The 26,922-nt window shown below is 54.3% G+C and overlaps 1 protein-coding gene across 1 annotated transcript; it reads left to right on the plus strand.

Moving 5' to 3' along the window:
• Positions 1-1,009: 1,009 nt before the first annotated feature.
• On the plus strand, positions 1,010-26,641 carry FAM83F (family with sequence similarity 83 member F). Its single transcript, XM_010960409.3, has 5 exons — positions 1,010-1,550; positions 17,747-17,914; positions 18,417-18,538; positions 19,542-20,227; positions 25,055-26,641. The coding sequence occupies exons 1-5, from the start codon at positions 1,062-1,064 to the stop codon at positions 25,102-25,104; spliced, it is 1,515 nt and encodes a 504-aa protein (XP_010958711.2). The 5' UTR covers positions 1,010-1,061; the 3' UTR covers positions 25,105-26,641.
• The last annotated feature ends 281 nt before the right edge of the window (positions 26,642-26,922 follow it).

The following is a 26,922-nucleotide window of genomic DNA, read 5'->3' on the forward strand; positions in this document are numbered from 1 at the left end:
CCTTCCAGCTCTAAGGTGCTGTGCTATAAAATGAGAGAAATGTGAACCTTTGGTTGCTATGATCTGAAAATATTTTGAATGTGGAGAATCAAATTTTACAGCAGTGCATGAACAAAATAATATGTTAATGACTAGGAAGATTGTACTTAATCCAATGGGAAACGGCAGAGCTGCTGCTGCTGGTGGCGATGTGTGTGCGTGTGTCTTCATTTCCTGAACTCAAACATATATTTTAAATCACTAATATAGTAATCAGGCCTCTGGCAGCGTATCTCGCCCAAACAACCCCCCCCCCAACACACACACACTGCTGCAAGTTAAAATGGGGGGAAATTCCATCTTTGCTGCTTACATCCTTGCTGTTTTTGGGTGGCTTTTTTTTTTTTTTTCCTTAAGAAATTTTATCGTGGTTAAAGTGTTGGATTGACAGTCCCGGAGGCCTCAGATCTCAGAACTGGGACACGTGGGCCTGAGGCGGGAGCTGGGAGTTTTATTAGCATTTCGCTTTTGCACACCAACTGCCCCTCCTTAGCCGTCACAATCCGGCCTAGCAGCAGGGCCCCCGGCCCTCAACCCGGGAGCGGTCAGTTCAGCCATCCCAGAAGCGCCCTGGCCAGACCACATGCTCAGGGCCCTACCGGCTGGGGAAATGAACGTGCACCTGCGACACGTCTGGCCGCCCGGCGGCCCAGCGGCAGGAAGAATTAGGTCCCCAACCTTTCTTCCACCGAAGGGTCGGAGTCAGGAGGAGGAAGCGGGCCAGAGGCCGCACGTGGGTCTAACTACGGCCCGGCTCCAAGTTCCTGCCCGCCCCGGAGCTCCCGCCCCGGGTTGGGCCCCGCATGCCTAGGCCTCGCCGCGTCCCCGGCGGAGCCCCAGAGGTCGCCGGCGCCGCTCGCGCCCGGCAAAGGCGGAGGAGCGGCCGCCCCTCCCCGCCCGACGGCCGCGCCCGCGCCCGGGCCCGCGCCGATTGGCCGCCCTCGCGGCCAGGTGAGGTGCCCCGCCCCTCGACGGCTCCAGGTGCGGCGGTGGGACCGGGGCCGCGGCCGGGCCGGGGCGCCATGGCCGAGTCCCAGCTGAGCTGCCTGGACGAGGCGCACGTGAACGAGAGGGTGACCGAGGCGCAGGCCGCCTTCTACTACTGCGAGCGGCGGCGGGCCGCGCTGGAGGCGCTGCTGGGCGGCGGCGAGCAGGCCTACCGCGAGCGGGTCAAGAAGGAGCGGCTGCGGGACTTCCTCTCCAGCCAGGAGCGGCAGGCCCTCCGCGCCGCCTGGATTCCCTACGAGGACGTCGCCGCCGCCGCCGCCGCCCGGGGCAAGAGCAAGGCCAAAGCCAAAGCCCCGGCGCAGGCCCCGGCCGAGCCCGGCGAGTCCCTGGCCTACTGGCCCGACCGCTCCGACACCGAGGTGCCCCCCCTGGACTTGGGCTGGACCGACGCGGGATACTACCGCGGCGTGAGCCGCGTCACCCTCTTCACTCACCCCCCCAAGGAGGATAAGGCGCCGCACCTCAAGCAGGTGGTCAGGCAGATGATCCAACAGGCCCAGAAGGTAGGACCCCCACCCCGCACACGGGTAGGAACCCCCTCGCCCGGCCCCTTGGACCAGGGCCCGCCTTGGAGGCAAGGCCTGGGGCAGGCTGCCCTGACCACCCTCTGGAAAGTGGGCCCAGAACCCTCCCTTCCGTCGTGGGAGGCCGGGCCCCTAGAGAGCATGCATGTGATCGTATTTGGCAAATTACAAGATGCTGGACACTTGCTTGTCATCATTATTACAGTGTCTTTAGGCGCTGGCTTTCCTCTGCTCTGTGATTCTACTTCCCTGTCCAGTTTCTCTCCCCAGGGAAGAGTCAGGGCTGTGGAGCCCTGTGGTAAAATGGGCCACTCAGAGGTCTTGATAATAACCTATGTGCTCAGGGAGTTACAAAACATCCCTGGCCTTTTCCTCCTTTGATCTTCAGTCAGCCCCAGGAAGTGCGGTGTGGCACCTCACCCCTACCCCAGCCATGCTGCTCTTAGGAGGCCCCCCCAGAGTCACCACTGGTGTGGCCCCTGGCATTCACACCCACTCTGGGCCCAGTGCTAGAGCTCAAGCAGCCTGGAATGAATGAAGGAATGTATTTTGAGCACCAGCTATGGGCCTGGCTCTGTGCAGGCACTTTGACAAGGCTGGTCCCTGACTCAGCAGGTCAGGAAAAAGCTCCTACCTCTCAAGTCTACTCTGCCAGGGACTGAAAGGAGGGGATGTTTCCAGGGTGGCTGGTTAGAAAACTGGTGGGGCCGGTAGTTTGTAGGGGAGGAAGAAGATTTTAATCTTCTGGGTAGGGTACCTGGGTAGGGCTTCCAGACAAAATATAGGATGCCCTGTTAAATTTGAATTTCAGATAAACAACGACAAGTATTTTAGTATTATGCAATATAACTCAAATACTGCATGGGACATACTGATGCTAAAAAGTTACTGTTTATTTGAAATTCAGATTTAATGGGGGCATTCTGTATTTTTATTTGCTAAATCTGACTCCCCTATACTGAGATTTGTTAAGGAACATCGGCAGCCTTTGGTGCAGGTGGTTGGCGAGACTAATTGCCAGAAGGAAGGGTTAACTTCCCTGTCCATGTTTCCACTCTCCCTCTCTAAGGAATCCCAGCTTGGCTGCCGGAGCTTTCTTTGTATATTGCCTTCTGCAAAAGAGAAAGGCACGTTTGAGCAGAGGAGGAGGAAGGATGTGGGTGACAATACCATGCAGCAGGCTGCAGCTGGGGTCAGGGGTCAAGTCTTATGATGTAATACTAACAAGCCTTGATTTAGTAGTACTTAATATGTGCCAGCCCCTATGCTAATGATTTACCTGCCTTTTTTTTTTTTTTTTTTTTGCTTTTCACAACAACTGAGATGAGTCCTTTCCTTATTTGGGGATTAAGAACAGTTAAGTTACTTGCTGAGCCAGGATTCAAATACCAGAGTCCTTCCTCTTCGCCGCCGTTGTGCTATCTGATGGTGCAGCAGATTGAACCAAGGAGCTTGGGTGGAACTAGCCGGGTCGCAAGCTGGGGTGCAGGCTGTGCACTCCTGTTACAAAAAGGGAGAGATGGGGCCCCACCCCCTGGGGCTTCTGGTCCCATGCAGGATGTCAGGAGTCTCCCATGGAGTGCAATATTCTTCACTGTTTAAATATTTAACAACAGAAACTTTAACATTTGTGAACTGATCCAATACATACATATTAAACCAGTGACTATTTCCTGAATGCCTCCCGTGTACCAAGCACTAGTCATAGGAGGATAAAAGCTGTGGTCTTTGTCCTCCAAGAGTTAACTCAAATGTTGGGGGATGTGCTGGAAGGATAACAGCTTTTGAGGCTGGATGTGCCTAATCTGGGAGGTCTTCCCAGGGGAGGTAAATTGCAGAGTTGAAAAGGGAGAGTGAAGGAAACTGGAATGGGCAGTTTCTCCATGAGAGACTCAGGAGAGAGAGAGATTTTTGCTTCAGAACAGCAAGCAGCTCTGATTCCCAGGAGGAAAGAGCTGTTGTAGTGGCAGCTGAGTACGGGGTGGGACCTGGTGAGGGGGTCCTAAAACTGAGTTCCCCAGGAAGAAGCAGCTTCTGGCCCTGTCTATGCCCAAAACCCCCAGGCCCTCTGGACCCCGAGCCTTAATCGCCGCCACTCACAATTGTGTGGCACCTTCCTCCCAAAGATCCTGTGAAGTCGGCAGGACAAGAAGTTGACCCTGTTTCACAGGTAGGGAAACTGAGGCACAAAGAAGGAAAGGGGCTTGCCCAGAGGTCACGTGATTGGTTATAGACAGACCCAGAAACCTAGCTTCTATTCTAAAGGCTACAGTCTGACCACTGCCTCCCCCCACCCTCCCCCAGCTTGTCCAGCTGGCTGTGACTATTACTCCAGATCCTTCCCCTTCCCTTTTCACCCTGAGGGAGAGCGTTTCCTTTGTCTCCAGGGAGTGTCTGGCTGCTATGAGACAGACCGCTCTGGTTTATGTGCAGAAACACCCCCCTGTCCTGGCTGCGCTGGGGAGCCAGCGTTCTGACATTCGGCCCCGTTTACTTCTGGAGTGGGGTTTTTCCTGCTGTTTCATCTGCTTTAGGTGATCTGCTTATTTAAGTGTCACTGAATGATACTCTTTGCTTAAACTACAGGCAGAAAGGGTGCCTTCAGGGACCCAGAATTGAGGCTGTGACCTGTCCCACACCGGCCAAAAGGATGAGGGGAGGTTACTGTTGCTTGGGCTGCTGTGATTCATGTAACTGCCCAGGGGGTGGGGGGCTTCGGGGGGTGTGGACTTCGGAGCGAAACTGTCCATGTGTGGACTGGGAAATAGTTGGTTCTTATTTACAAGGGCAGAATGAGAGGATCAAACAACTGCAATTTGGAAGGATCATGCATTTGGTCATTGGACAAATATTTTGAGGTTTACTGCGTGCTAAGCACTTCAGTAGAACACAGACACGTAAAACACACCTCTGCTCTTAAATAGCCTAATCTCCTACTGAACCATCATAATACAGGATGACGAGTGCTTGACAGAGGGCGTGACAGGAGGGGAACTAACCCAACCCCTGAGCTGGGTTAGGAGAGGACCTTTGATGCGAGGGCCTGCTGCAGACATGTCTGAACGCAGCAGGAAGGGTGAGGTTGCACCAAGCATCCACCTATCTCTGCACCTGGGCTCCCTCCTGACCGGCAGCATTCAGTTTTGAGGCTGCTTGGTGGGTTTAGAGTGTTGTGTGGGCTTCAGGAACAGAGGAAAAGTTACTGGCCACCTACCTCAAAGACTGACCCTTGGCCCTGCACTCCTGGGACCCACACTCACAGGCACAAGCTCCCCAGCTCTTCATTGCTTCCCCCCCCCCCACCATTTCCTTTGAGCCTCAATAACCATGTAAGGCAGAGTATTATCTTCTTTTCACAGGGGAGGCCTCTGAGGTCCAAGAGGGTGAATGACTTGTCTTCAGATCAAGGAGATTAAACAGCTTCCCTGGGTCCCTGGTCAGAACTACCAATGACCCCGTGTAGATTATAAACCAACCCAGGTTGGACCAGGCAGCTTTGAGGACGCAGGAGCAGCTCCTCTTTATTCCGGTTGCAGCGGGAAGAGCAAGCCCACCGGGCTGATGGCATGGGGGCCTGGCCCTACCCCACCTCTGCCTGTCCATGGTTGGTCCCTTTCCTTCAGGGCCTGGCTCAGATGCCACCTCTTCCTTAGCACTTTATCAAATTTTCAATCCAAAAGTGATTGATATGGCTCCTTGTTTGTGGCACCTGTGGGCCCGGCACACAGCTCAGTTTTGGAGAGCCCGTTTTGTCCTCAGGGACTAGCAGCTTTGGAAGAGCTGAGACTCCCTCTTTTACCTCTCCATCGTCTTTGTAGGGCCCCAGTGGTCACAGGTGATCAATGATTTGTTTAAACAATTGGTAATTGTCTCCTCTTGGCCACCCACCCCTCTCCATCCCCCTAGGGAAGCAAGTGTCTGGAGAATTCCCCAGCTGAACTGCACATTACTCCTTTAATCCCCAATGGAACAAGCTGTCTGGCAGCAGAAACAAGAAGGCTCTAAGTTGGGAGTTGCGGGGGATGGGCAAAGGGCTTTGGGGAAAGACTCCAGAGCAGGAGGCATGGTTGGCCAGGTTAGCAGCCTTAGTTAGAGGTCGAGGCACCTGATGGGGGTGAACAGCTGGGTACATGTGGTCAGGGAGTGTGACCCTGGAACCAGTGAAGTCTTGGAGATGCTGACTCACTTCACCAGCTTGGTGCTCAGCTTGGCAGGTGGCAGCCTTTGCCACTGAGTAGAGCTCACTGTCTTCCCTGTTAGCCTCAAATACAACCAGAAAACAGTACCCAGTACCTCCTTTGTACCAGGCACCGTGCTAGGCACTGAGATATGGACATGAAGCAGAAACGAAAAAAAGAGAGAGAGAGAGAAGAAACAAAAGACAGTTTACTTAACATGATTTTTTTTTTAATGTTACTGGTTTGTGAAATCTGAGTCTGGTGATACGTTCACTAGTCACCTCGCTGCCTTGTCTGAGAGCTGGTCCCAACTCTCGCCTTGCTCCTAACACCTTTCCCCGTTCTCCCTTCCTGTGTCAGAGGCTTTATCTAGAGCTTTGGAGCTGCCTTCTAAAAGCCTGGCTCTGATGTGCAGAGGAAGAGGAGGCCTCTCAGGGCAGCCCATGACCTGTGGGTCTGACACACTGTCCCCTGCCTAACCCTTCTTCCCTCAACAAGTGACCATTCCTCACGGGCTTTATTCCCAAGGTACAGGGCAGTTCCAGAGTCCTTGTCCCCTTGGTGCTGGCAGATAATGATGCAGCCGCAGTTCCAGGAACTGAGCACTTCCCAACCCTTCCAGGATCTTGCCTGGGCCCATCCCGGCGCCCCTGCCAAGCCCTGGATGCTTTGCTTTTTGGATTCTGAGTCTCTCTCCTTTATACTTAATCACTGATCAGCAGCTGGGATTTCTGAGCAATGGAGACCCACCTTCACGCCAAGGACAGGGAACGGGCTCTAGAGTTGAGGGTTGAGGGTCTTGGTTTCTCTCCTGATCTGGCCACTTACTGGTTGTGTTCCCTTGAGTAAATCCCTTCCTTTTCTGGGACTCCCGACCTGCAGAATTGGAAGATGAGACCTAGATTTCCAGATGGTTTTGAAAAACAAGGAAGAAACTGTGTGTGAAAGCTAAGGATACTGAGAAAGTATTGTACGAATATCAACTGTCCTGGAAAAGAACTGCTGGCTTCTCTGTCTTCTCTCGGGGCAGGGAGGGAGGTGTGGCTGAATTTCTCCCAGGACACGGGGGTGCTGCACCAGGAGAGCAGAGCTAGGACAGTTAGGGTTGCTTCTCATCGTTCAGGTTGGAGGCCCATGCAGGTGTGTTTCCTGTTTCCTCCTTTGAGTGAGAGAGGAGCAGCACCAACTGCCCTTCCCTCCCTCCCACCCCACCACCACCCACCCTGCCCCTCATTTATCTGCTGGCCTTGATTTGATAGAGGCTGTTTGTCAGGGTGCCTCTCTGTTCTCCCGCTGTCTGCCGGGCTGTGGCAACCAAATCCTTAGCCAAGGATCTGGCATGGGCAGAGGCAGGAAGGAAAACACAGAGGCTCCCCAGTTCTTAAACCGGGGATCCCCGAGGGTGTTCCCCTCGCATAGTCGTCAGAAGGGCCTCACTGGCTGTGCAGGGCCAGCTCAAAGAGCCCGAGGACAGTCAGGAAAGAGTCCTCAGGAACTAAAGCTTGTGCAGGTGGGCGGTGGGGCACCAGGGTTGGGGGCAGGGATAGGGGGCAGGCTGTGTTTCTGTCTTTGGAGAAGGAGGTTGAGGCTTGGTTCCTCTGAAATCTGATACTTTAGGCCCCTGAAACTCTGAGGATGGGTGTTTCCCAGGGAGTTCAAAAGTAGAAGATGGGGCCTCAGTAAAGAGATGTCTTCTTCATGACACCCTCTTGGTTTCATGGTAGCATAGCCAGGTTTGTTGGGCAGTGGTCTCAGGAAGCCAGGCTACGGCCCCATCCCTCCAGGTTCACCTCCCTCAGAATGCTGCCTCACTGCTTCACCGAGGCTGGTGGCCAGCTCCGTCCCCCCTTCTCAGAGTGTACAAGGCAGAGCCTGTACTGGGGACAGGCTTCCAGGCTTCCAAGTGGGCAGAGGGGAGCAGGGCAGCAGGGCAGAGGACCGACAAGCAGGGGTGGGTCCCAGCTGACCGCCTGCCTCTGCTCCTGGCACTGTCTTGACCACCCCTACCCCAGGCTGAGTCACCCTAATGAGCCGTGCTCCTCCCCCTCCCACCCCAGGGGCCAAGACCAGTCAGAAGATGCTCTGCTGCCTCCCCCAGTTTTCCTTTTCCTTTTCTGAAATACTTGGAGTCTGTGGACTTGCTAATGATCCCAGGATCTGAGCCCTGAAAAAGAGCCTATGACTTTTCTAGTTAGTGCTCTCCCTGGCCTGAGCATCTGACGATCTGTGAAGGCGTCACAGCACACCTTGCATGGTGGTCATTCTGTCAGCCCCTAGGTAACGGGGCATGTGGGAGGCTCCAGATAAATGCCCTTACTGTTCTGTTTTTTCACAGTGAGTCAGCAGAAGGTGGGGTGGGAGCGGGACCAGGGCTCTTCACCTTTCTGTGGGTCTGTGAGGACCTGAATGTCCTTGAAGACTCCCTGTCCCAGGAGGATTCCCAGACGGCTTGGAGCTTCCCCACATTTGCTCATTCACTCAACATGCTTCACTGAGGACCTCCTATGTGCCAGGTTTCAGAAACAGACAGATGAGTAAAATGTGGACCCTGAACCTTAAATCCCAATAGGGGAGATGAAAAGAAAATTTACTGCAGTACAGGTGGGGGGAGGGGGTGATAGCCATTGCTTGTTGAGCACTTAAATACCAGACCATGCTCGCCCTTTTTAAATATATTATTTCATTTAATTTTCACAACAGTCCAGGAACTTTCCATTTTAAGATGCTAAGGTCACACGGCGGATACCTAGTGGAGATGGGTGGGAACTGGGGTTGAGTCTGATTCCCACTGAGCTCCAGGGTACAGAGGCCTCCTGGGAGTTGACAGCAGAAGCCAGTATGGAAGGGAGGGCGGAAGAGGGTGGGGAGGGGGCAGGAGAGGGCGCAGATGTGCAGGGCCAGAGGCCTGGGAGTGCACAGATTCACACTAGTCCCATCACCCCAGTGCCCTCCTCACCGCCTTCACCAACTGCATCACTCCCCGCACCCTCCCTCCACTTGCCTTTCTGGGGAAGCCCTCCCAGGTAGCATCACCTGGCAGTGGCCACCAGGTTGTCCTTGCAGCTTCTCAGAACCTTCCAGGCTAACGGCCAACTCCAGTTGTCTTGCCCTGATGGATCAATCAAGAAATACCTCGAAGGTACTTCTTGAGTCCTGCGTTACTCTGACCACATATTGTATGGTGCTCCCAGCTCCGGGCCAGTAACCCAAACCAGCAGCTGGTCCTAAAAATCATCTCTGTATTGTCATTGGGTGGTAGTTTTTTTTTTTTTTTTTAAGCAGCTGATTTATCTTCCTAATTATGTTTAGCTTTAAGCTAATGTTAAAATGAGCTTGCATTGGATAATTTTCACTAATTAACACCAACTTAGTGCAGGGGACGTCATCCCAGAAGCATGCCGTGGGGCAGGGAAAAGCTGGCCCAGGATCTTAGACAGAATTGCTCTGCTTACTCCCTGGCAGATCACATACGGTTCTTCACAGCGGAATTTGTTGACCTTGCTCACATGGGTTCTCCTTCTCGGGAGAGCCAGCCTGAGTCTGCCTTTGTATCATCCCCTTCACAAGCCTCGTTTGGGGTATGGGTGTCATCAGGGTTAGATGGACAGGGAGTCAGCCCCAGGGTGCACAGCAGGGAGACACGACCCGCAGGCTCGGGGACAGAGCTGGCGCAGAGGCTGAGGAGTTTGGGAGAGGAAGTGGCCTGGCTGGTGGAATTGGGCGCCAGTGGCTGCTAGTGCGTCTGACGAGGGAGCCTGGTGTTTAATGATGTCTAATTAGTGAGCCTGGAACAATGTAACATGGCCACAGACAGCTGGGAAGCCTCAGCCACAAAGAGCAGAGGCCCGGCTGGTAGGCTAGGGCAGCTTGGCTTCCAGGCAGAGAATAAGACCCTGTGGTCTTGGCGCTGGCCCAGACTGCTTCTTCAGCCCCCCAAGGGGAGCCCCCTACTGCAGAGGAGCTCTGTTTACACGTTGACTGCGTGTCAGGCCCTGTGCAGGAAGGCTCGTCAGGTCCCTGTTCCCGCCACCATGTGCTCAGACAGACACAGGCCTGAGGAGACACACCTCCTGGGAAGGGCACACACTGCCCTGGGGGCTGGGGACCGAGAATGGGCCTGGGACAGCCTGGGGAGAGTGAAACCAGGACCTCAACAAGGAAAGGGCGTTCCCACCGCAACAGGGAGAAGGTGATGACAGTGTGAGTTATGGCACCAGGGCGGGAGCCTGCCAGGTATGTTTGGAGAACAGAGTAACCTGTTGTGGTGAGAGTTTATCTTCTGGGAGGGAGTGGGTTGGAAGCACACAGAGGGTCTTCAGCTAAGCTGAAGTTGAGGACTGAGTGAGTGAGCAGAGGAACAGCATGGTTAGGGTCCGGTTATTGGCTCCATTTGCCAACAAGGCGCACGACCAGGACTGAGTAAGCTTGTCTCCCCCGAAGCTGACACTGGGCGCCAACTGTGTGCCGGGCACGGTCAGGGAGGAAGCGCACTCCTGAGCCGTCAGAGGCGGGCCCCGCACTGGGTGCTATCCAGGCATCACTGCGTTTCTCTGCATCCTCACAAGAACCATGAGATGGCCTCACCGTACATGTAGAGTTCCTGGGGGTCAAGGAACACCCACAGTGTCACTGCCTCTTGGGATCTCTGACCCCAAGTCTGCTTCCTTCCTATGGTATACTCTCGAACTGTGAGGATTTGGCAAAATGAATCTGGAGCCCAGAGGTAGGTGGGGACAGGCCCAGGCCTTGTTCATGGGTGTCCCCCAGGGGGCCCTGAAGACCTCCGCTCCTTGGCTCTCCTCTCCTTCTACCCTAGGGGGCATAAATGGAAAGCTTAAGTCAGTCTTTCTTGTTCAGTTGTTCACATCCCACCGGTGCAGACACTGGATGGGGCCTATTGCAGCCTTGATGACAAAAGAAAGTCTGTGGTGTATCTGGAGCACGGGGCACCCCTGTCCTCCAGCAGCAGCTTTCTGTGCTTGGTGGTGGCTGTGCTAGTTGGGTCCCGAGCCCACCCGGAGGTGCTCTCCCCTCAGGAGCCGTTATCTTAGTGGTGCATTCCCGCCAGCATCGCTCAATGGACGGTGCATTGTGCAGACTTCCTTACCGTTCCCTTAATTGAGCTGCCCTTCCCCTCAATTAGGTCAGGTTTTGACCTTGGAAGTGTAGTGTTGCCTGGGCTTTAATCATCACCCAGGGCCATGCCTGCTGGGCATGGCATCAAGCGAAGGAAAACATCTCCACCTTGACATCTGTCTGCAGCCATGGGCAGCTCTGCGCTACTGGCTCCCAGGGGGCATGGTGACCCCGCACTGGCCTGGCTGGCTCATCCCTCTCGCCTCTGCCTCTGAGTGAGGCCCCCGTGTTCTGGTTTCCGTCTCTGAGAAGAGAAGAGGGCGCTGGCCACAGCTCACAGCAGGCCCGCACCATGTTCCTGCATGGCCTGCACTATCTCATTTACAACTCAGGACAACCCTGTGAGGAGAGTGCCTGCCCATTTTCAAATGAGGAAACTGAGGCTTAGGTTCAGTGACTCACTCAAGGCCACACAACCAGTGACATTTTCTACTTCCAGACAGCGTATTCTCTTCTAAACGCTGGCCATTACTCAAAGTGTGATCCATCTACCACCAGCGTTCAGATCATATGAGGGGTAGGGTGTTGTTCAAATGCGTTTTCACAGACCTGCTGAATCAGCACCTTGGAGGCTGGGGCCCTGGAATCTGCACATTCAAGAAGCAAAGCCCACCCCAGACCGCCCCAGCCCAGCCCACGTGGTTCTCTATATGCTCAATTTGGACAAACACTGCCCTGTAGGCTTTGCTCGCCCTCTCTGGGGAGATCAGAGAAGGTGATTCCACCGTCGGGGATGTCTGCGCCGGACGCTGGCTGGCCCACCCAGCACTCCCCTCCTTGGGAAAAGAATGGACTTCTCTCTCATCCCCTGGGCTGCCAGACAGATGGCCCTTCTGGGAGGCAGCCACTGACCAGTCTGCCCCGCTGCTGCCCTCCCTACCCCTCCCACCCCAAGGGCCCTCAGGGCTGTAGGCATGGGCAATTGGCCCCATTCACCTTGCAGCCAGAGAGTTTAATGGCCCATCATAACCACACAGCTTTCTCATGGGATTTCATGGGTCTGATCTCATCTGAACCTCCCAACAGCCCTGGGAGGCAGGCAGAGCAGGCAGCAGAAGTGAAAGTTGGGCCCTGGGCTCACATGGGCATCAGTGGGAAAGTGGGGACTGGAACTGCCCTTGTGCCCCGGTGGGCTCCCTTCCCTCCATCCCCAGGGAAAAGTGACCGTCACCAGCACACCCCTGCAAGGAGCATGCTTGGCCTGTGGCCTCTTGTTTCCCACCACGGAGCTGAGCAAGCTGGGGGCTACAGCAGCCATGCCCACCCCAGTGCCGAGGCTCCAGTCCACAGAGCTGGGGACGCCAGGGAGGGAGAGGGTGGTACTGTCCAGCTCTCCTAACGCATCCTGGCTTTGTGTGACCGGAGATGCCCTGGGTCCTAGCCAGAGCAGGTATCCCTAGAGGCTACCATTACCACACCTTCTGGGGGTGACAGCTGTAGACTGGAGGCAGAAGCCCAGGCTTTACTCCCCCCTATGCTCAGACCCACCTGGGTAACTTCACCTCAGGGCTGGGCTCTAGCTGTTACATTTCCTCTCAGCCCTCAGGTTCTGCACATCTGGAATGTCCTTCAGGGCAGGGGCGGAGTACAGAGAGGCAGCCTGTACCCTGCCCGTGGGCCGGCCGGCCGAGGGCCTTTGTGGGGCTGACCTGCAGCCCATGCTCCGCTTACTGGCTTGCGTCCCATCACAGCAAAGACGGGCACCCTTCTGTCATCTGCACAGTGCTGGCTGAAACTGCTAGTGGCAGCCCTGCCTCCTGGCCTGGTGTCCTTGGTGGAGACTTCTACCCCTTGGTTAAATACTGTCCTCACTTGTGTTGGCTGCTCCTTCAAAACCCTGGGTGGTGGAGCGGAGGCAGGCCAGATTTTGGCTCCGGCACTCAGGCAACAGTCCTGAAAGGTGCCACTTCTTTTCCCTTCTCCATGCCCTTGAGGAAGAACTTCAGCTCTGCCTTCCAGCAAGATGATCTAACCCAGAATCTTGCTCAGCATTTTTTTTTTCCCCTTCTCTACCACAGTGTCTTGTCACTAATGAAATAAAAGAGATAACTACGCAGCTACATCTGCATCCCACAAATAAGACAGTAGACACGAAATAACCTCCCTTGAGTCATTCACTCCACAAACATGGAGAAATGACTTCTTTCGAGTGGAGATGTCCCCTGAAGGTGGAGATTCTGAGAGAAATCAGGTGGCCTGTGCCATCCAGGAGCCCCCAGCCTAGTAAGGGACAGCCATCCAGCAGATGTTACAATAAAATGTCAAGGAACTCTGCTATTTGCCCGGAACACAATGTGGGCAGTAAGCAGGGAGTGGTGAACATTATTGGGTGGGGAGAAGTTCAGGAAATTCTTGGCTGAGTCTTGAAAGATGCACTGATATTTCCCCGGGGATGGAAGGGGTTGGAACAGAAGAAACTGCCTAAGTGTAGTGGTTCTCAAAGGGGTTGGGTGGGGGTGCAATGCAGTTTTGCCCCCAGGAGACATTTATCAATGTCTACAGACATTTTTGATCATCACCACTTGGGGTGATGCTACAGGCATGCTGCTGAACATCCTGCAGTGTACAGGACAGCCCCCTGCAACAAGAAAGACTGTCCCCAGTAAGTCAGTGGTGCCAGAGTAGAGAAACCCTGTATTAGTGAAACTGCAGGTCACCCTGAGTGGCTGAAAACAAGGGTCAGATGTGAGGTGGCCCAAGATGAAGCTAGAGATGAGGAAAGGATCCAGTATAAGGCCCTTCAATGCCAAGTTTAGGAGTCTAGCTGTGGCACCCACTGGATCACCAGTCTGTTGTTTTGGGGGTAAATCACAGATAAAGAATTGGAGCACAGAGATGGAGGAGAGAGACACTAGTTAGGAAGCTATTCCAGAGGTTCAGTAAGAAATGAGGGGGGCCTGAGTGAGGGCAGCAGTGCAGTGGGAACAGAAAGGAGTTGACCCAGAGAAGGTGCACGGAGGAGGTAAAACCTGCTGGACTTGGGGTTGATGGGATATGCTCAGCGGGGAGGAGGAGGCCAGTAGACTCTGGCTTCTGGCCAGAGTCACCCAGAGGATGTTGGTTTTGGAAGTGCCTGCAGGGCAGGCTGGTGAGCATGGCTCTGGGACGTGGGGACCCAGCAGTGCAGTGGCCACCAGTCTGGGCCATCCAGACACACAAGTGCCAGCCTCCGGCTGTCGTGAACAGAGCCACCACAGAGTGCCTGGGGAAGGTGGAGTCCTTCTCGTTATATTTTGTTAACCTAATGGTAACGAAGGAGTCCAGGAAGAGAATCTGAAAATCTGGCAGTTTAATTAAAGGTAAATGGCAGATGGAGGGGAATTCTGAGGCTCCCTAACCCACCATGCTCCCCCACCCCACCACTGAGGCTGGATATCAAAGGAGGAGACGCCAAGCTAACCAGAAACCTGATGAGAAGTATTACAGCATCAGAGCCACTTTGCCAGCGCCTGCGACAGCTTCTAAAAACTCCTGCCACCTTGAATTAACCTCTCTCCCCAGGTGTGCACTTCAGTGGGTGACCAGGTAAAGGATGCTGGGAGCCTGCCAGGAGGAGCCCGTGCTTTTCTCCTGACGGAATCCGGCTCCCCGGGTTCTGTGCCTGTGACGTCCCTCTTTGAAAACCCGATTTTCCATTTATGCCTTGAAGTTAGGTTTGGCTTGGAGGATCATGTGTCACATTAAACACCGGAGCAGAGGGAGTGGGGCTGATTTTCCTGGGCCGGATGCCGTGGATCCGAATGTCAAGCAGGGCCTCAGAGACCAAAGCGGAGGGTAATTATCACCTCTCCTCCACAACAAGATTGCAGGAGTCAGCGAGCAATTGATTTTTTTCCTACTACAGATATTTCACCACTTAATTGGTAGTGACACAGATGGCTGGCTCTCACCAGGGCGCCACAGACCAAACCTCCCAAAAGCAGGGCCCCCAGGGACATCTCTCCCTCTAGTCTGATCTCTCAGAGCACATCCTCCGTCACATGGGGGTGAAGGCAGGCTGACTCCTTGCTCATCTTTTCAATTAAAAAACAAAAGCGAGAGTGTATCCAGAAACACTTTCCTGAGCCAGTTCAAGCCCTCCCCAGCGATGGATTGTGAGTCAGCTTTGAGCTGCACACTGCAGAGAGTCTGGGAATGAGCAAACAGTGACTCTGGCCTCAAGCAGCACTTAGAGATAAGGTATCAGGAGCCCTACAAGTTGGCGGAAGCTGTATTCTGCTGGAATGAAGCCTGCAGTGTCTTGTTAGAACCCTCCATGATCCAGCCCCACCCCATGGTACTTACCTGACACCTACCCTGACCTGTTCAGGCCGGCTGTTGTCTGTTGTTTGTTTTGGACCTCAAGTGCCGAGCTGACTGTGAGCCTCATGTCGTGGTCCACTGTCATCGGTCCAGGGAAGGCCCCTCTTACTTTACTCTCTCCTTCCCTCCCATTCCTCTCTCATTCCTTAAGCAGCCCCTTCATGTATTCACTGTATGTCCTTGAACATGTCTGTATCCTTGAAAAGCATGCAGAGTTATTGTACTTAGTGTGTTTTTATTTACATAAATAGTATTGGGCTGTAGACCTCATTCTCTAACATTTTAAGTCGAACTATCCATTTTAAAAAGAACTCTCCAAGTTCCGCCCATGGAACTAGTTCATTGCTTCTGTCTACTGCAAAGTCCTCTGTCATGTACACCCCTCGCATTTTCCTCACTCATTCTTCTAGAGATGGACATCTAAGTTGTTGCCAACTCCTTGTTATCCCAAGGAAGGCTACAGTGATTATCTTTGTTCCTGCCCCTTGTAGACCTGTGCAAAGATCCAAAGGTTCCCTGGTTGTAGGTGTACAGACCCTGAAATCCATGAAGCCCTATCCTTTGCTCTGAGAAATAACTGCACCAGCGTTCCCTCCCACCGGCAGTGAATGAGGGTTCCCCTTTACTCACATGCAGCATTTAGGATTATCCAACTTTCTAGTTTTTAGTTAATGTTATAGTTGTAAAGTGGTATCTCTCTTTTATCTCTTTGCTCTAATTTGAATTTTTCTGACTACTAATGAGGACTGCTTCTCTTTATATACTTATTAGCCCTTCAGGTGTCTCCACTAGGAATTGCCTATCCATATTCTTTGTCCATTTTTCTGATTAGTTTCCTATTTTCTAGCTGATTTGCAGGGATCCATTGTATATTATTAATTCCTTTTGGTTGTAGACATTGCAAATATTGTCTCCCTATCACCTGTCAGTTACCTTTGTCTATTGACATCTTTCTTTAAACGGAAAATCCCTAATTTGTCAAATGCATCTTTTAAAGTTTTATTTACCTTATGATTCATGCTTTTGGAAACTTAAGAAATCCTTTCTTACTTATGTTATGAAGATATTTTCTTACATTTCATGAATTCCTTTATTGTGTCTTCCACATTTAGGCATATAGCCTGCCTGAAATTCACCTTTATATATGGTGTGAGGTAGGGATCCATTTTATTTTTCTCTGTTTAGTATGCCAATTTTCCTAACAGCATCTACCAAACAGTATCCTTTCTCTACTAAGTTGTAATTCTATCTCTATTAGACTTAAGGTTTATGAGTGTGTGTAGGTACCTGTATATTTCTGGTCTCTCCTTTCTGTTGCATGGTCTATTTGTCAGTTGCTACCTCACGGTTCTTATTAATTTGGCTCTGCAGTATGTCTTACTGTCTAGTAGGCAGGTGTCCCCTTTTAGCTTTTCTTTTTCAAAACTGACTTAGCTATTCTGGATCTTCGTTCTTCCTCACATCTTAGAAATATTTGAGCTCCTCAAAAACTTCTACTGAACTTTCATTGGAATTGCATTGGATTTTATTAATATGAGGAGAATTGGATTTTTAAAACATGAAATCATTTAATCCATGAACATGATTTATCTCTTCACTTATTCACATATTTTAACTGTCCTTTAATAGAATTTTCTAAATTTCTCCATAAAGGTATTAGTTCCTAAATATTACATGTTTAAGTTGTAATTTTGAATGGATTTTATTTTTTTTCTTAATTGATTACTGTTGTAGTAAAAGAATGCTATTCGTTTTTGTAAATTTTGCTTGTATTTGGCAATCTTGCCAAATTCTATTAATCACGCCATTTCCTCTGCATCATGGGCACAGTGCTTGGGCCCAACAAGAAAATCTTGCCACTGGAGCAGGAGGTTTGTGTAGGAAAACAGAGGAAGCTAAGGTCAAAAAAGCAGCTCTGTGTCAGGCTGTAGAAGACCTTGCCTTCCAGGATGGATAATCAAGACTGGCTTTTGGAAATTAAGGGTCCTGGGACTTTGATTTGAGAATAGAGTGGGATGGCCTGGACACCTGGAGGCCGGGGGAGCCTGAGCTGCCTGGAACTCTGCCCCGATCTGTTCTCCCGGAAGCACGGGGCTTTGCACAGCTGCAGGGAGATCAAAGTACAGAAAAAGTGGTATCTGAGCAGATCTGCAGGTTGTGGAAATCAGGTTGTGTTCCATGCATCTCAGGGATTGTGTCTTCTTGATGCAAAGGTAGCAGGACCAACCTTCCTCAGCCTCCTAGATCTCCCCTAATACAGCTTCTGGTGAGCTGCTGGAAGATCCCCAGGGTGGGTGGTGGGGCTTTGTCAAGGATGAAGTGCAAGCAGCATGGTCTGCGTCCTCTGCACCACCTTCATTCACCAGAGCAGAGAGCCCATCTCCTGGGCTCAGATGTGCTCAGAGGTGGATGGGGATATGCAAAACCCAGGAGTGGTGCAGATGGCATTTTTGACTCTTGGCCACCACTTACCCAGCCCAGCTGGTCCTCTGTGGGCCGTGGCATGATTCTGTAGGTGTGTGGTCACCACATGCCTCACTGGTGCCCTTCTCTGTCCAGGTCATAGCTGTGGTCATGGACCTCTTCACTGATGGCGAGATCTTCCAAGACATTGTGGATGCTGCCTCTAAGCGCCGGGTACCAGTGTACATCATCCTAGACGAGGCAGGCGTGAAGTACTTCCTGGAGATGTGTCAGGACCTGGAGCTTGCTGACTTCCGTATTCGGGTAAGTTGTACCAACCCGGGGTGGGGAGAGGGGTGGGGCGACGGAAATGGGACAAGACTGCCTCTGCCTCCTCCCCCAGTACTGGGGCCCAGGTGAACAGCACTCTCAACCCCTTTCCTTCTGTCTAAAATCTCGCCTTGTGAACTGATAACCCCCAATTACATGCCCAGCTTACCTCTTATCCCAAGGCTGCCAAGGCTAAGGAGGCAGGTCTAGCCCAGCTCTGAGTGCTCACCCTGCAGAGTCACTGTCAGAGTTAAAGGTAGGCTGTGTTTCTCTTCTGAGGAGCTTTGGGAGCAGACAGGGGCCACCCTGGGCCTGTCTATGCCCAAAGAAAGATCTGCTGACTCCTCAGGCCGTAGGAAGCAGAGTCAAGTACAAACAGGAGCCAGTAGGCAGGGTCCTCTGGACAAGAGGGCTCCTCCTCTGCCCAAGCAGAGACTCGGCTCAGAGCTGCTAGGCCCCCAGCCTTAGTGACAGTGCCTTCTCCTCTCCTCAACAGAACATCCGTGTCCGCTCTGTGACAGGTGTTGGCTTCTACATGCCCATGGGGAAGATCAAGGGGACCCTGTCATCCAAGTTCCTAATGGTGGATGGTGAAAAAGTAGCCACTGGATCCTACAGGTGAGTTGAGGCAGGTCAGAGAAGGACCCGGGAGGCCTTTGTGCATGGTCATCAGTAAATGAATCATGCTCAGAAAACTGCTGGACTAGAGCCTCCAGTCACGAGTTTAAGAGCTGTTGTCTGTTCTGACAGCAAAGAAGAGCCTCCTGGCCAATCCCTTCCCTCAAACTCTCTGGCTAATGGATTATTCGAGAAAGAGGGTCAACTCTTGCTAGGCATTAAGCACTGCCTGCCTTTCAGGGTCCGCAGCAACGGGTTGCATTTTGAGGCTGGTTGCTAGGTGGGGCAAGCAGGAAGCAGAATGGACCAGATCTGGGAAAGAGTGTGAGGGTGTGGCGTGGAGGGAACGTCTCCTGAATTCTGATTCAGAAGTAAATTACCAGGAACATGAGAGATAATATCTGTGCAGTCTCTGCCCTATAAGTAACTTAAAATCTGGGTGAGGAAAGGAAACCCGGGCACATGAAACAAGCAGTAAATGGCCTAAGTCCTCCTCCATGATTAAAGTATAGGGTTTTGCAGATACTGAGTGCTCTAAAATTTCAGACAAGAACCAGTAAGGGATAGAAGGCTATTAACAATCGTTGCAGCTGCAATTGCTACTTATTAAATGTATGTTGTGCCAGGTACTGAGCAAAACGTCTTATTCACATTATTTGACTTGAGCCTCACAGCAACTCTGTGACTGCACACCTTACGAGCCCCATTTTACAAGGCACACAGGGCAGAAACCAGGTTTGCATCCAGGCTTGACTTCTCTTGGCCTTGCTCTGCACTCACTGCCTGCTTTCTGCATTCGAGGCCAGGACCTGGACAAAAAGGTTGATTCAGATATGTGGGAGGATTGCACCCCAGCGTGAAGGCAGCAAGGCATCTGGCCCCAGTGAGGAAACCAGTGGGCAGGGCACTGGGGTGTTGAGGTGGGCTTGCTAAGGGGCTGCTGGCAGGGCGAGGCCGCAGGCCCAGGCACATATGTCTTGCTCTTCTGTCCCCATGTTCCCAGGTTCACCTGGAGTTCCTCTCACGTGGACAGGAACCTACTCCTCCTCCTCACGGGGCAGAACGTGGAGCCCTTCGACTTGGAGTTCCGGGAGCTGTACGCCATCTCCGAGGAGGTGGACTTGTACCAGCAGCTGGGCCTGGCGGGAGGCGCTGGCAGGCTCGGCCTCAACTACTCCTCCACCGTGGCCCGCAAGCTCATCAACCCCAAGTACGCCCTGGTGGCAGGCAGCCGCCACCCGCCCGGGGAGATGATGCGCTGGGCCGCCCGGCAGCAGCGGGAAGCCGGCGGCTACCCGGAGGGGCAGGAGGAGGCCAGCAGGGGTGGCGAGTCCGCCCGGCGCCTGGAGAGCTTCCTGCATGACCTGGTCACGCTGGAGCAGGTGCTGCCCCCTGTGGAGCCCATTCCCATGGGAGAGCTGACTCGGAAGGATGGCAGGGTGGTCTCCAACCTGGACCTGAAGCCCAAACCCCGAGAGACACTCGCCCAACACGGCAAGGGAGAAGCTAATGGGGAGGCCACCCTGGCCAAGGAGGGCAGGCGGTTCAGCAGCAAGTTCTTCAGCCGACGAATCAAGAGGCCTGCAGCGCCCAACGGCACAGCCAGCGCCCTCTCCCCCGAGACCTTGGCCGAGGTGGAATTTATGAGGGGGAAGAGGCCCAACGAGGGCTCCAATGCTGACATCTCAGGTGAGCCCTCCCACCGGGCCCAGGGCTCCCAGGCCTCTGGCCCTGATCCAGGAGCATTTGCAGGGTCTGCAGGAAAGCACATGCTGGCAGGCAGAGCGGGAGCTCGGAGTTAGACAGTCTTCAGGTCCTGGTTTGCTCTGGCCTGTGTCTGCAAGTGGCTGGGGGCAGCCACTGCAGGTCGGAGTTTGTTTCCTCTTCTCTAAAAGGGGAGAGTGATGCCTGCCTTGCCCACTGTTCTGAGGATGTGTGCTGGGCACGGAGTAGCCCGAGAGCATTGTTGCCACTACTGGAAGCTGGGAAAGTTTCTCCCCCGTGAATGAAGAAGCAGGGGCCTAGCACAGCTGAGTTGCAGGAACAAGGCTCCGCCCCGGCCTGAATCTAGGGCTCGTTCTAGCAAACCTTGTTTCTGGCCAGATCACTGGTCATCGGGATCTGGCCTGGTCAGACACACCCCACCAATGCCCTGACCCACTTTCCTAGCTTCTGTTGTAAAGAGTTTGAGGTGGCTCCTCCCTATGTTTATTTGATACAGGGTTGTATCAAATGGTGGTGTTTGCCATGCTGCTTACTCCTGGGAGAGTGTTCCTGGTGGCGGTACCTTTCTGGCTGTCTCTCTGGGATCCCTAGAGGTCCTGGCCTTTACCTCTTTCTCTGGAAAAGTCTCCAGAGTGGCCTTTCCTGGCTGGTGGTGACAGCCAGGGCCACTGATCGTGCCTTTCTCATGTCAGCACCTCTGAGTTGAAGGGGTTTCCGTGTTGGGATTTCTCCTTTCATTGTGGTGACGCTTTGCAGCTTTGAGACTGGGCCCCTTGGCTGGCCTGGTAGGTGATGGCAGGGCCTTGCCTTGGGCAGCCTGAGTGCTTCCAGAATTCCCATGTCCCCCAAGCCCCATCTGTGACCTGGCAGTGGCTGGAGTGCAAGGTTCACAGCTGTCTTACCCTCCACTGATTGCCTAGCCCTACTACAGAGCCCGACATACGCTGTCTGTGCCTCTTAAAGTTAGGACAGGCCTGGAGTCTCTGAGAATTTGGGCACAGCAGGAGTGCCAGTGCTATAGCTGCATTTGGCCAGGAAGCATTTACTGACGCCGTCATGTGCCAGGTCCTTCACTAGGTGCTCTGTCTCACCTGGCCCCCACAGCAATCACGGAGGTGGCAGATGGAAGCTCAGAGAGGTGAATTAAGTGGTTCCAGGACCCAGTAAGTGGTAGTGGGGCCAGGATGCAAATCCAGGCCAGTGCCCATGTCCTGTCAGGAGGGGTACTGACCCCCGTCCCATCCCCCCTGGGCTCCCGGGCTCCCCTAACACCAAATGCTGCTGCTGCCCTGCACCTCTTGTTTGGAGGAAGGGTTACCATGGTGAACACCTGGCAGGGAAGGGAGGGGGAGTGGCGAGCCCAACCACAGAAGGGGCCATTTCCCAGGTCCTGACTGGAGGTGAAGTGGGAGCTTTCTCTTTCTCAGCCCCTCACCCTGAGGTGCTGTTTCCATAGAAACAAAAGGCTGTTGTCTTATCCCTTCCTGCTTCCTTGGGCGAGTCTCGGCATCAGGTTCCCCTGCTGGATGATGTGGTGGGTCACTGCTGCTGCTGCTTCTCTCTGAGTGTTTGCACAGGGTGCCCAGGAGCCAGGCAAGCAGTCAGGGACAGTGCCCTGTGCAAGCTCCTCTCCTGAGTGCCTGGCACCCAGACAGACAGAGGCAGAGGCAGAGGGAGAAGGGCAAGGGCAAGGGTGCACAGGCACGCACAAGGGATGCTCGGCAAGACCACCCCGTTCCTTCTCCGACCTTTAGAAGGAACACAGAGAAGCCTCATCCAGCACAACCTCTGTGCTCCTGGATGGGGCCAGTACCTGAGGGCCTGGAATTCAAGTCCCTAATGAGACCTTTCCTCTCCCTGCTGCTTTCTTTCCTCAAAGGCAGGACAAGAAGCAGGGAATCCTCTCCCCAAAGGCCCTTTCTATGGCCTCCAGCCTCCTGAACGTTTGACTGCAGTTTAGTGCCTCCTCTCAGGCAGCAGAAGCTAATTAGCAGGAATCTGTGTGCTAGAGGGTCGGGTTCCTGACAGCACGGGGCCCCCAAGGCTGGAACTAGCAGTCCTAGTGCACCTAGAACTGTCATCTGGGAGGAAATCACTTTGGCTGCTATCTTAAGGCCCCCTTCCAGGGAAAGGATCCCTTTCCTACAGTGAACATTCAGAGCATCATCAGAATAGCCATCGGATGGATCTCAGCTCCCAAAGCCTGGACACATCCTTTCACCTCCCTAGGGCTGCTTCCTGGCTGAGAAGAGGAGGGGTTGAGCCAGGGAGGGTTCCAAGGCCCCTCTGAGCTCTGATTCTGACTCTGTCCTTTCTGTCTGCTGCCCTCTTGTCAAGGGAGACCCTGGGCCAGTGGCAGGGTGGGTGAAAGAAAAATAGAAAAGCCAAGAGCTGACAGCCTGTAAAGTTGCTTGATAAGAAGTATATAGTTGTCAAACATTGCAAATTTTTGCATACCCAGCTGTGGCCCTTGGGAGAACCTGCAGAATTGCTTCCTCTAGATGTGGCAACCCAATGAGGGCGGCCCGGTGGATTGAAGGCTCATAGCCCCCTCTACTGGTGGAAGCCGAGCTTTTCCTCTCAGCTGAGACCTCACTCCTGTGTGCAGCATGCCCAGCACCTTTCCTGAACTGGCCACCTGTGCCCATCCAGGAGCTGGGGACTCTGGGCAGAGATCCCAACCTCAGGGAATAGCAGTCACCAGAGAGCCTTGTCAAAAGACAGTGAGGACCCTGTCCCGCTGAGCGGGGCTCAGGAATCTGCATTTTAAATAAGTGCCCTGAATATTTTCCCAGGTAGGGGTCCCCAGAGCCACAGATTTGGTGACACTCGGACAAGGTTCTGCCCTAGGGGGCTGCCAGGCTTGGAGAGGAGGTTCTAGGTGATGTCCTGAAGCCCCTCCCGATCCCCCTAGGGAGATCCCTGGGACATGGCCAACACTCTTGTGCACAGTTAAGAGGAGGAAGAAAGGCAGACTTTTACTGAGCACCTGGCATGTGCGGGGTGGACACGGTGCTAAATGCTTTCATATACTGTTTGCATATTCTTTTCTATTAACCTGAGTGGATCTGCTTGGCTTCAGTGTCTGCTGGGCGCACATGGGCTCCCGGTCAGTGTCCCTGGAGGAAGGATGGAGCATGAGGCCCTGTTCCTCAGCCTGGGCTCCTGTCAGAGGCATGGAGATGTATCCCGAGTGGGAAGCACCTCTCCGAGCTCTCCTCCAGCCTTGTAAAACGAGTGGGAGAGTGAGGAGCCCACCCCGGCCCACAGCTCTGCCCCTGCCTCTCAGGAAGTTGCTCCCCCGGCTCCCCTCTCCCCGCAGCCACATTCCTCCCTGCTGTAGAATCCAAGATTGATTTCCTTACCTACCCCCCCCCCCCCCCGGGAGGAACTCGGCATCTGCTCAGAAGGCCAAGCAAATAAAAGGAGCTGCTAAGGAGAGGAAGTGGGGCCGGGCGTCCACTGCAGCGGTGTGAGAAGGGCGGGACGCGGCGGGCATGACTTCAGCAGGGCCACACCAGAGGCAGCCTCCACGCCTGGAAGGTGACCCAAGCCCCTGGAGCCTTGGTGCCCTGGGGGCACAGCCGTCCAGCTCCCCACCCAGCTACTGGAAGTTCTAAGTGCTGTCAGCCGGCCTCCGAGGAGGCTCAGCTGGACTTGCAGCAGGTCCCAAGGACCAAGTCCAGTCCTGCCTGGATGAGGCGGTGGTTAATGGGGCAGGGCAGGACCAGGGCTCTGTTCAGGCCTGTTCAGTGTCCCTCTTGCTAATGGCCCAGGAGAGGAGGCAGACACCACCCTAGTTAAATTCATAGCCAAGGTGATACAGGAAGGTGGTGTGAGCACTAGGGAGAGGACCTTGGTGGATGGAGAGGAACCGGCAGGAAATGTCAGCAGCATCCAGCACTCCAGGAGGCTGTGGTCACCGCCCAACACCTCACAGCAGAGCGGGACGCTTTGTATCTGCCTCTGCCTCACGGCTTCCCCCTCCCTCCCACTGTGGTCTGAGGGCTGGAATCCAGCCAGTCTCCACTGATTGTAAAGGAAGTGGAAACAGATGCAGGGGGCCGGGGAAGAGGAGAACTGTGCTTCCCTGGCCTGGAGAAGAACGGCTTTCTCCCCCTTCTTTCCTCTCAGTGAAGTGTGTTCCCTCCTCCACCTCCACCTTCCCCACCAAGCCACATGATCTGTGCCTCGGTGCCTGGCCCGCCTGGCCCTCAGGCAGCCAACTGAGCCCTTCCCAAGGCACAGGCTTTTCCTCTTCAACCTGGTGCCTGAGTGCTGGGAGGAGGGGAGATGGGGCTTGGCAGACAGGGCGCTGGGGCTGGCCGGCCCTTGGAGCCGGTGGCCAGCTGTCCCTGCTGTAAGATAGGGCTGAGGTGCCTCCTCGTGGCATGGCCACCCAAGGATTACCAACAGTGACTGTGGTTGCACTTTGTAAGCTGTGAAGCTGCCTGTGGTGTTAGCTACTGGTGAGCCGCCTCTTGGCAAGATGTGTAGATATTGATTTGGGGGTCTGGACCCTCCCCCTCCTCTGCGGAGGTCAGGAGATGGCAGATCCCTCGATGTGCCAGCCAGTGGTGGTCTTGCTAAGGCTGCTGGGGCAGGGAGAATCTTTCCTTTTGCTTTCCTGGGGACCCTACTGATCAGGTTTCCAGGTTAGCAGCTTAGGAGGGAGATAGTGACCCCAGAACTCAAATTTGAGGTGTGGGTGGTGCACAGAAAAGGGGCTGGGGGCCAGTCCATTGAGCACTTCACTTACATCCTCCCTTGCCTGTGTCCCTGTCTCCACAGGTAAAACAAGTCCCAGCCCTGCCAAGGCCAGCAATTGCGTGATTTCCTGAGCCAAGGGCTAGCTGTCGGCAGGACCTGTGGGTGCCCCTGTTCCGTCCTGTGGAGAACACAGGTCAAAGCCTGCACCAGTTTGCACATCGGACCCCTACTGGCCTCCTGCCCCAGCAGCCTCCATCCTGGCCTCAGGGACCTTGAATCCCAGATATGAGGGTCTGCAGCATCCCAAGATTGTCACATGCCTCCACAAGACTGTCTTGGCTGGGCAGGGGTCACCCCTTGTTTACATGAAGTGGAAGCTTGACCAGTGTCCTCTCTCCTTTATGCCCAGCACCACCCCCTGCTGCAGGCCCCCAGACCGGGAGAGCCCGTGTCTTCATACCTTAATGTGAAATGTGATGGGTCTCCAGGGCAGCCCCCACCCCTGACTTCCCCTTCCCTGGGCTTCCTGGTGCTGCTGGTCCCCCAAGAGGTTTGGTGGAACAGAAGGAAGAGGACAGGGCTCTGAGCCAGGGTTCCAGTCTCGCTCTGTCCTCTGAACTCGAGGCAGAAGATGCAGTGAGGACAGCCAGGGGACTGGCTGCTGTGGCCTTCCTGGCCCGTCCCTGCAGGCTTCTGCACTAGACTCTGGATGGAGTGAGGGGAAGGCCTCGCCCCAGCCAGCGGCAGAATTTGACCCGGCCATGGTGAGAGCCCAGTACTGAAGTCTCCTTTCCCTCTCCCAGCACCATCCTGGCAGGCTCCGCCCCGAGTGGACCAGGCCTCCTTGGCTGCTGCCTGCTGCAAGCCAGTGATCTGGAGGTTCTTCTAGTGCCTTTACCTGAGGTGGCTCCCTACCTCTTGTGCCTTGATTTGCAGCCCAAAGCAGGGAGAGAGAGCCTGGCTGATGTCCCATGGTGTGGGAGGCTAGGCCCTGTCGCCAGGATCGTTTGCCCTTCGCCCACCCCAGAGATGGCCCTCGGTCCCCTTTGCCAGCCAAGACTCATGTGCCTTCTCTAGTTACATTTCAGTCGAAGACCAGCCATGACCTCCTACCAAAGTCAGACTGTATTGAGGAGCCTCAGTTTCCTGAAAGGGCCTGGCCTAACTGACACAAAGACCAGCCTAACCGTGCACACTGCTCCTTCTTCCCTTGTGTGACAGGAAGGGGGGATGGATCTGCAGAGAGACTTCTCAAGTGGACAACAGAGAAACTGCCAAACTGCAGGCTCTGTGGCCGGCCCTGCCGGCCCAGGTGCTGGCGGATCAGAGCCGCTGGGGAGCCCAGGGCTGGAGTGCCTGGGAGAGCACCCGGCTCAGCCTCTCTCAGCCTCCTACTCCAGAACCAAACTCTTGTCCTCCTGTCTTTCCTTCTGCAAAACCCCGGGGCACCAGCAGCACCTTGAGGAGGGGCCCAGATGTCTGCTGGCACCTGATATGGGAGGAACAAAGGGAGTACTGAGCATCCTCTGAGAGGAGCCCGGCCTCCCTGGTGGGGGAGAGGGGCAGGGAAAGGAAGGGTGCACCTGTCCTGGGGGGCGAGGGGCCCTGACCCACCTCCCTGAGCTTCTGTGAGGATTAAACACTTCCTGGAAAGTGCTTCCTTATGCACCAAGGCCTGGCGATGTGGCCCTGCTTGTTCTGGTGGGGAGGGGTGGAAAACGAAGTTGGGGGTTACACCTCAGCTCAGTGCTGGGGGAGAGAGGTCACCCTTGGTGAGGAGAGTGGACCTGTGGGGACAAGGGAGGAGGCAGAGGAGGGGACCAGCTCCTCAGCAATTCTGCCAAGGGCTGCTGATGCCTCCCCTCTGAGAGAAGCAGGCTACTGAGTCCCTTTCCCGCCTCCTGATCCAAAGCAGGCCCTGCTCCCCCACCCCCTGCCCTGATGGCCAG

The sequence above is a fragment of the Camelus bactrianus genome, chromosome 12 (genome assembly GCF_048773025.1).
Source record: "Camelus bactrianus isolate YW-2024 breed Bactrian camel chromosome 12, ASM4877302v1, whole genome shotgun sequence".
NCBI classification, from domain to species: Eukaryota; Metazoa; Chordata; class Mammalia; order Artiodactyla; family Camelidae; genus Camelus; species Camelus bactrianus.